This window comes from Acipenser ruthenus, chromosome 44, assembly GCF_902713425.1.
Source record: "Acipenser ruthenus chromosome 44, fAciRut3.2 maternal haplotype, whole genome shotgun sequence".
Classification (NCBI taxonomy): domain Eukaryota; kingdom Metazoa; phylum Chordata; class Actinopteri; order Acipenseriformes; family Acipenseridae; genus Acipenser; species Acipenser ruthenus.
This window is the reverse complement of record NC_081232.1, coordinates 7,249,525-7,259,489: the sequence shown is the minus strand read 5'-3', so window position 1 is coordinate 7,259,489 and position 9,965 is coordinate 7,249,525. Positions and strand designations below refer to the sequence as shown.

At 40.3% G+C, this 9,965-nt stretch overlaps 1 protein-coding gene across 1 annotated transcript; it reads right to left on the bottom strand.

The window, feature by feature from the left end:
- Positions 1-2,533: 2,533 nt before the first annotated feature.
- Positions 2,534-9,549, bottom strand: LOC117398824 (CD276 antigen-like). Its single transcript, XM_034914370.2, has 3 exons — positions 9,451-9,549; positions 5,372-5,453; positions 2,534-4,976 (listed from the first exon to the last, which is right to left on the bottom strand). The coding sequence occupies exons 2-3, from the start codon at positions 5,449-5,451 to the stop codon at positions 3,971-3,973; spliced, it is 1,086 nt and encodes a 361-aa protein (XP_034770261.2). The 5' UTR covers positions 5,452-5,453; positions 9,451-9,549; the 3' UTR covers positions 2,534-3,970.
- Between the last annotated feature and the right edge of the window lie 416 nt (positions 9,550-9,965).

Genomic DNA, 9,965 nt, shown 5'->3' with positions numbered 1-9,965 from the left:
TAATAAAGGTAATTATAGCGGCCGTCCTGCACAGTAAAAACTTTAAAAAATCTATAGAATCTAAAATAAAATGGCTCCATAGGAATTTGGTCTTTTTAAAAGCATTTTTATTATTTTTTTATTTTAGTAAATGTAACACATTTTTCCAGAACAACGTCAATCCATGAACATTTAATAACAAAATATAATGCACAAGAACTGAGAATTTATTTTGTCTTTCATGCAGACATGATTAACCCTTATGGGCTCCTGTGGCAAAGTGGTTGTGATTATGAACAGGTGCAGAGGTGATGCAGTGCAGGAATAAACACACAGAGATTTGTAATCCGGTATGGAAAATAGTTATTTTATTTTTGTTATAATCCAGGTCTGGTGATCAAATAATAAACTTTGGTTATACACAGGGATTGCAGCCCTAAACAATAAACGCAGTATCTCTCCCACAATATACAACCACGGTCCCCAGTCTTGGGTGCGTGCTGTAGTGCTCGTGGCGGGTGATACAGTTTAAAGAGTGACAAATCGTGCAGTGCTGTTCCGGGTTCAGTGCTGGCTCTTAGAGACAGCTCCGGAATGTGTTAGCCGTCTATAAACACTCAAGTAACAATTATACACAAGACAAACAAACAAACACTCACAATACTCTTAATACAAGGAAAAGATTTACAATTCTCCAGCCCCTTTTATGTGATTATGCATGACCCCTTGGTAAATGATTTCAGCTGACTATTGCCTGCAGCTGCTACCTCGTTTACCTTCCAGGTCAATACATTCCCCCACCGGAGTCTCACCTTTTTCCAGGCTGACTGACTTCCCGACCCAGGGAATGAACTGTCAGGCCAACCTGTCCAAAGCCTTTCTCCCTTTCGCTACTTACCGCCCTCACGTGTCGAGAGGGAGATTTACAACCAGAACTCATTATATTTCCGTCACAGTGTAATAAAACTATTGGGGTGAGAATTCAAAAAGATATTGAAGATCAGGATGAGATACTGTCATGTGCTTGCTGTGATTGAGATTATAAAGAGTATGTTCTAATATGAGTCCGTGGGGGTCTCAGAACTCGCAGGTAAAGGACAGAGTTAATTGAGATGGGTAAATGATTTGGAAAATTATTGCAAGTTGTTTACAGACGGGTCAAAAAAGATAGGTAAGGGCAGGGTTGCAGCAGCTTCTTATAAAGCGGAATTTGAGGTGGGAAAGCATTTTCATATTACAGACGCTGTGTCAATTATGACAGCAGAATTGATAGATTATATTGGCATTGCAATGGATTGTGATGTCACGGTGAACAGAGCAGTCATCGTTTCAGATTCCTTATCGGGATCACAGGCGGTTTAAAAATGGAGGGGCGGGTGATAGAAGAGATTTAGTGAAGGAAATAAATACATTTCAGAATGCTGCTGTTTTAGGGTTATATGTAGTTTTAGCATGGATTCCGGCTCACATTGGACTACATGGGAATGAGAGGGTGGATACGTTAGCTAAAATAGGAGTGAAGAAAGAGGAAGTGGGTATGGATGTGCAGGATGGTTTAAATGAATATTCTAGAATTATTAGAACATTCAGCATTAAAGGAACACCTGTATAGAATTGGAATGCATGAGAATGGGTTAAGGGTGGAATGTTGTGTAAAGGAAACAGCATCTGATGACTGAATGTGTTTGATTATTGGAGGGGAGAGAAGATATGTGGAAACAATTAAGGGATTGCAATAGTTCCATTTTTTTAATGGTATAGGTGACGGAAGAAAAATAGAAAAGGTATTATTGGATGTATTTCAAAATATATCAGGAACACGGGAAGATTCAAGAATATTTAACATGCTGAGATTTGAAAAGGTTAAGTGTGCACAGCAGTTTTAATAGCCGAATCTGAACAGTAGGTGGCGACAGTAATCGTTCTCCAAGATTATTCATATTAATAATATTACAGGATATTAAATAAGACGGCGGTCCACCGCTAACACTATATTTGCGCCGGCTACTTTATTTGAAAAATATTAAGATTATTTTTGGGTATCATCATATATATATTACACAATAGCTATACCAAAAATAATACATTTCAGGTTTGTGTGTTGCAGATGTCGTGCCATTAACAAAATGCTCTGAAATCAGGAAAATGATTTGAATGAAGGGGAGTAATGCAGCAAAAAGCTTAATAATTAAACCAGAAAAGCAAGATAAAAGGTTATCGGAACAAGCAAACACGTTTTTTGTAAACTTCAATAAACCAACCTTATCTTTGGCCAGTCAAATCGTAATGCCTGAAGTTCCGAGTCCCAGGAAACATGTGTTTTGTTTTTTTTCTGTTGCGTCTTTTTTAGCAGCCGCAACATTGGCTGGGTTTACATGCACATGAAAATCGACTCTGGATTTGAAGGATGATTTAATTGCGCAGATTTCCCAGTTTAGATGATCAGCTGAAAAGATCAGATAAAGAAGCAAGAGCGGAAATTTATATATATATATATATATATAAAGTTAGCAAAATGTATACTGTAAAATAAATATTCTGTATACATAAAATATTCAAGATTTTTTAAATATTTTTTATTTACACCACATACAAAATTAAGCATAAAAAAGAATCAAAAAACATTTTTTTTGTAAAAAGTAAAATTGTAAACAATCTCAACTCGGGCGGAAAATCAATTATTTTAAGTAGTTGATAGAAATTGTATTCCTACCTATAAATACAAACAATTAAAAGGCAGGTGAGCTGAGTCCTAGAAACCAATACAAAAATGCAGAGTAAGACAGGAATCACTGTGATAAATGTGTTTTGAGGTGTGGAGAACAACAAAACAGAAATAGAAATACTGGGTGTGAGTCTGCCAAAGAAATCAAATAAAGAAAAACACATTCACAATGAAAATAAATATGTGCAATCGATATGAAGAACAAATAGTCCAACTGGAGGCCGTCTCCACAGGGCAGAATTCACCCAAAACCAATGCAAAGGTCCAAAAAGAGAAAGAAATAATGTCCTCATTGAAACTGTCCTTGCCCAGGGCAGACAAAAATAAACTCAGCTCAAGAAGTTAATTATAATCAGGATTAAAGTCTTAGATACTCTTTCTTTCCTGAGTGTTCTCTTTCTTCTTCAAAACACAGTCGATTAGAATAGGTTTCTAACAAACGCCACACCCTTCTCTCTCCACAAAAACTGCTTCTCTAAACCAGTCAGGAGCCGGTTATCAAGAAATTGGTCAAATGGCTTAATGAAACAAAGCTAATTAATTAAATGAGAACCAGAGCTTTGCAATAAAAGCACTTAAACAATTAACCAGGTAACTAAGAACTGCTGCAAGAATAGCTGATACTACAAAATAGACAAATGTAATTTTTATTAACAAAAAACTGTTACATAGAGTTATACTGTGAATATTGTTGCACGTTTTTTAAGGCTTGGAAATATTTATGTCTTTACCAGTTTAAGCATTGTGAGTGTGTTGTGAGCCCACAGTATAAACTTATTTCTTCATATTTACACAGATTCCTTATTTTCCTATTAATAGTATTTCAAGAGGTTGTTTTGCAATGAAGATGCTTTGCTGGCTCATTTTCCATGGTTTGTTCATGCTTATCAAATGTACAAGTTTGAGGCTGAACAATAAATAACATATGTTTTGATAAAGCTAATACTTATTGCTTTTATAGTTAATTTTAAAAGCATGGTAATGCAAGTGCTCTTTCCTTTGATGTGCATCCTGGAGCTGAAGAGGTTAATGTCATGTTGAATAAACTACTGTATCTATTTGCTGGATTGTTCTGATATCGTGCAAAGACAACGAGAGTACAGATTATAGTTCAATTGTCTTGGGAAACAATGGGATTTTTAAAATTTCTCTTCAACACTGATCACGTTTTCTAATTCAAAGTGACTATTTCGTTTTGGGAACTTGTATTAAACTGGGTATATTGAGCAGTGCAGGGGAGCGGTCAGACTTCACTGGGCTCCTCGATCACGGCTGATAACGGCACTGCCTGTGCTGGACTAGAAGCCTTGTTGGATTTCCAGCTGTGACCTGTGTGTTTTTATAGAGCCACAGACTGACACAGAGCCCTGCAATCACACAAAGAAGAACTGCTCCTAAACCCCACCAGTGGTGTCGTTGAGCCGGAACCACGACTACCTCAGTCAGGGCCGACCCGGACAGTCTAGGAGTGGAAACGAAGCACCTGTATTCTCCAGCATCTTCCTCCCTGACTCTCCTCAGCAGCAGTGAAGCGTTCCCGCACTGCAGCTCAGAATCAAACAGGCTGGTCCTGTTCACATACTGAGGGAACTGATCGGCAAGCTGGTCCGTGTTGTCATGGTAACTGTGAACGATGTGGTCCGTTTCTGCTCTTCTCCAGATCACACCTGACTTCTCATCCCAGCCTCCAGCTGTGTAGTAGAAGGTGCAGCTCAGGATACAGTCCTGCCCCTCAGTACACTTCACTGAGATCGGGACTGTCACATGAGCTGGTGCTGTTGTGGGTGGAGCCGGAACCACGACTACCTCAGTCAGGCCCGACCCGGACAGTCTAGTACCCTTAACGAAGCACGTGTATTTCCCAGCATCTTCCTCCCTGACTCTCCTCAGCAGCAGTGATGCGTTCCCGCGCTGCAGCTCAGAATCAAACAAGCTGGTCCTGTTCACATACTGAGGGAACTGACCGGCAAGCTGGTCTGTGTTGTTATAGTAACTGTGAACGATGTGGTCCGTTTCTGCTTGTCTCCAGATCACACCTGACTTCTCATCCCAGCCCCCAGCTGTGTAGTTGAAGGTGCAGCTCAGGATACAGTCCTGCCCCTCAGTACAGTTCACTGAGCTCGGGACTTTCACAAACTCACTGTCGCTGCTCACACTGCCAGCAGCCAGTATGAGGACTGCCAATACCCCGGTAACAGCAGCAGCAGGGCCAGTGAAGCACACTCTCCTCCTTAACTGGATCCTGGACTCGGTCCTTCTCTTCAAATAGAGCCTGAACAGGAGAAGAGCAAAAAGTTCAGAAATATACACCAGGGTTCAGAAACACAGACAGACAGACAGAGGGTTATAAACACACACACACCCACAGGGTTATAAACACACACACTGGGTTATAAACACACGCACACTGGGTTATAAACACACACACAGGGTTCAGTACATTTATGACTCGGACACTCACTGGGACAGTTTGCTCCCAGGCTGCCTGATGTGATCCGGTGCCAATGAAACAAGTTCAATAGCGAGCAGAAACTTGAAACCGAACAGAAGACAAGAAGAGGAGAAAGTGACGCATCAAACTCAGCGCAGAGAGCAGGACGAGAAGGGCACACATTGAAGCCAAGAGAAAAGAAACCCTGGAGTACAATACTGGATCGGGGGTCTTACTGGTTCCAGGGCAGCTCAGGTGAATTCAGGGGCGCTTCTTCTCCTGCAGAGTCCATCCTCTTTGCACGCTCCGTCTGCATCTCTGTACCGACACACAAGAGAAATCTTAAATTCATACCACGTTACACACTGGAGTCACTAAATATTCAAAGACTCGTCTGTCTGTTTATCATTATTATTACACATCGCAGCGCTCTTAGTTATAGACTATATACTCCAGGAAAGTTTCATGAAATTAAACACACAAGGAAAGGGTCATTGTGAACGCCTACAGATTCACAACCAGAAAAACTACACTTCCCATGAGCCTCTCTAGCAGTTTCACTTCAGCTACAGGATGCACAGGGTCAGAATATATTACCACACAATTATGTCTCGATGGTTTTGAGTCAGGCAGCCACGAGTAACAGGTCAACCACAACATTATTGTGTAGTAATATTCTGACACACTTTATTTCACACACATGTTTCTTAAGCTGTTTTCTTTTGGCTGAGTTTTGTTTTGATGCGCTGCTGTAGAAACTTGGTTCAAAGTCGTCCCCAATTTTATTTTATTTTTTTCTCACTGACAAGATGAAATTCGGAAGGTTTTTGTCCAGGGGTCGGTATCTGGTGAAATTCTCTCGCTTCTCCCATTGAACACAAACACGACACTGTGAGGTTTATGTCAGGAAGTGTTTTTCTTCTTGTGTTTTCATTTGTTTCGCTCTTTTAAACACGTCTGTTTTAATTCCTCTGTTATTGGGGTGAGCTTGTTCTAAGGTCTGTATCTTTGTTTTGTGTGTCTGTTATTGTCCCCTTTACAGGGTTTGAATGAGAAGTCAGGTGTGATCTGGAGAAGAGCAGAAACGGACCACATCATTCACAGTTACCATGACAACACGGACCAGTTTGCCCATCAGCTCCCTCAGTATGTGAGCAGGACCAGCCTGTTTGATTCTGAGCTGCAGCGCGGGGAACGCTTCACTGGGCGCGTTAAGTAAGTGAGCCGCTCGGCGTGAGCCGCTCAGAAAGCACACTGAGCAGATTTAAATGACTTTACGCTCTGCTCCACGAGAGCGCTGAGCGACTTTTAAAAATGGTGAATAATAATGATTTGCTTGTTTGTGTTTCTGAGGTGATGGTAGATGAAATGGCCCCGTGTGAAGTTACTGCCCCCTGCTGTACCTTGCTGAGTTAGGCGCTCTGTTTGGACTGAACCTCATATCTGACTGTGTTTAATACCGGCAATACCGACTTCAATAATGATAATTATGAATAATATTAATACTACAAGCCTAATAATAATACATTCATAACTATAAAACAGCTCTACATTTAAAAAAATGAAATTAAATTATACAAATTCGAAAACAACATTTTTTTACTATCTTATTTAGCCAATTAATACATAACTTCATAAGTCGAAACCAATTCATTGTTCTTGACAAACGTGTTTGTCAACCCTGCCTGTGATCTCCACTTGTTTCCTGCAGGTGTCCATTCAGTCCGCTCACTCTGATCACTGATGAGAAATGCTCAGGAGCGGCTCTAAGCGGCTCAGGGGGAGCGGAACTGAGCGAGTCCTGTAGTTGATTCTTTTACTGAGCTGCTCTGAGCCGCCCACTTACTTAACCCATTAATGCCTAGCGCCCCATATATGGAATGAAATGAAATAATGAAACCTTTAAAATATTCCCCTCTTATAGGTCTATTATTCCTGCTTTTATTATTTGGCTGCCAGGTTTTTTCTTCCCTCAGCATCAAATGCAATCTTTCAAATTGAGCAAAAAACGCAAAGAAGCGATAGCTTAGAGATATTGATGCAAATCTATTTAGCCGTTATCTTTCATTCTTATTTTTTCATGGATTTATGTTGGTCAGGGTGTGCCGTAGCTGTACATAATCATTTTATAAAATTTTTTTGCATATTTTCTAAACTGAGCATTGTTTTTGTAGCGTCGCAGGCACAGATGCATACAGGTTTTTTTTTTTTGTGGTAATATAACAGAGTGAAGATGTATGTAATATGTTGCAGTCTCACAATTGATGAAACGTGATAGATTCAAAGAGATCCTCTGATATTTGCACCTTGCTGATAACAGCAGTCTACCTGTTGGAGACAATCTTGGCAAGATAACGCCATTCTATGAAATGATGAGTGAGAGATTCCTCAAGGCCTTCCAGATTGAACAAAATCTGTGTATAGATGAAGCCATGATTCCCTATTATAGGAAGCACTCAGCTAAACAGTTCATGAACAGCAAACCAATCAAGTTTGGTTATAAGCTGTGGTGTCTGAATACTCACCAATTCTACCAATGGAATGATAACAGCTTGGTCACAATGTCATCTAATTGTCAGCCAGTAATGCCTATTGGAAAGGCAAAGGGCTACTCTCAGGCTGAGAAGAAGGTGATTGAAGTTGATGAGCCACAGGTAATTTGATACTACAACAAGTACATTGGGTGGACCAAAACATTAGCTACTACAGAATTTCCATCCGCTCAAAGAAGTGGTGGGTGTCCTTCTTTATGTTCATGCCTGGTGTGGCCATACAGAATGCATGGCTTCTGTATAGGAACTCTGCAGGGCACAAGAATAGATCCCTAGGCCTGCTGGCTTTTCAAAGAGAGGTGGTAAATGTGTACAGGCTAACGTTTTCAGCTGAGGCGATGAATGCTCCTGGCATTGGTCGGCCACTAACTGCAGGATGCCAAAGAAAGGAGAAAGTGCCCAAAGCTGTGCGACGGGATGAACAAGGTCACTACCCAAAAACAAATCAGACACAGAGAAGGTGTGCTTATTGCAGCAAGAAGGCTAAAGTTGCATGTTGCAAATGTCATGTTGGACTGTACATTGACTCTTTCAAACCATTCCACCAACAGTAATTGGCAAAGTGGTGTCAGAGGTCCCCAGTTCGTTTTCAATATCTGTTGACAGAATATCAGGTTGAAGTAAAAATATCAAATGACTTATATTATAACATGCTGTAAAGTAGGTTTAGCTATGAGTTATGTTTTTTTTTTTACCACATACTTGTTGATACAATTAAGTTGTTTACTTTGAGTTAATTGATTTACAATAAATGAGAGTTCTTGTTATACAATACAAGTTATTGATATATAATAAATACAAGTTATTGTTATATAAATAAAAGATATTGTTATATAATATTGTGGTTTGTTACTTTATTTAGTATTCATGAATATTATTATTGGTAAGATATATAGCATATTAAAACATGTACCCACCTGTGCCTGGCGTCCCATATATGGGACGCGGAAAAAAATATGATTTCTTTGAAAATTGCTAAGGCTAATTAAAAAAAAAACACTAGAAATGTTCATAAGTCACATCTGCGCATAAGTATAGCAAAGGAAACTTAATTCAGAAAATTTAGGCAAGAATGGGTTAACGCACCCACTGCTGGTGAGGAGAGTCAGGGAGGAAGCTTCGCCAATTCCACAAAGTTTCCAGAGAAACCTCACAAAGTCGCTACATGTCGCTGACTAGACATTGTGAAGTCGCCAAAAATGTTGCCAGACAATTTACCCAGGGTTAGACTCGAGGGTGAACGCAGATGAACGCAGGTGAACGCAGGTGAACGCAGATGAACGCTGTCCACTCACTTCTTTTTTTTTTTTTTTGGGGGGGGGGGGGGGGGGGGGTTGTTTGTGCAATTTTTCATTACGATTAAAAAAAATAAAAATCAATAAAATACTATATGAAGTGCCTCCCCCGACCATAAATAACTTCAAATTGCATCGGTTTTCTGTGCTGTTATACATGTTACAGAGACTCCTCCCCCCTCCCCCCCAGCAAAAAACACAACTTAGAAAACTCCGTCAAGACATAAATACAAAATCAAATCCACATTTATTTATAAAGACTATTGACAACACGATAAATATGAATTATGATTATTATTGATTTATTTGCGATTAACGGGCAGACTACAGAACGTCTTTCCCGAATATACCTCCGTTATTATTCCCTCTCTGTGTTTAAAGACTAAATGAATTAATAAATATAGCGAGACGCACAGTATTCACTTTGCAAACATTACAAATAAACAAATACACTTTAAAACACTTTACCTTCAACACCTGAGAGCACACGATCCACAAACACGCAGCTTCCAGTTCTACCAGACCGACTGACTGACTGACTGGATAAGCCGGACTCAGAATATCTAAGCCACGCCCTTTCCTCTCTGTATTACAGTTTGAAAGCTCGCCGGATAGTTTGAAGTTGGGTAGTTAGGAACGGTAAGTAACGCGGCTCTTAAATTTACAGATGTAGCCCAGTGGTAAAATACTACTAACGTATACACAGGAATTCTGTATAGATTATATAGGATGGCTTTAGGACCTGTTTTCAGCAGAGCAGACTCAGAGGGAGGAGACGTGTTCTCATGGCCAATGAGGCGTCGTGTGTTGATCTCCCGAGAGCCAATAGAAATCGGCCCTGCAAGAGTGGGCGGGAGTCTCAGGGAAACTCGAGTGCTCTGTTAACTCTCCCAGTCTGTCCGGGTCGGCCCTGACTGCAGTAGTCGTGGTTCCGGCTCCACCCACAGCAGCACCAGATCATGTGACAGTCCTGAGCTCTGACT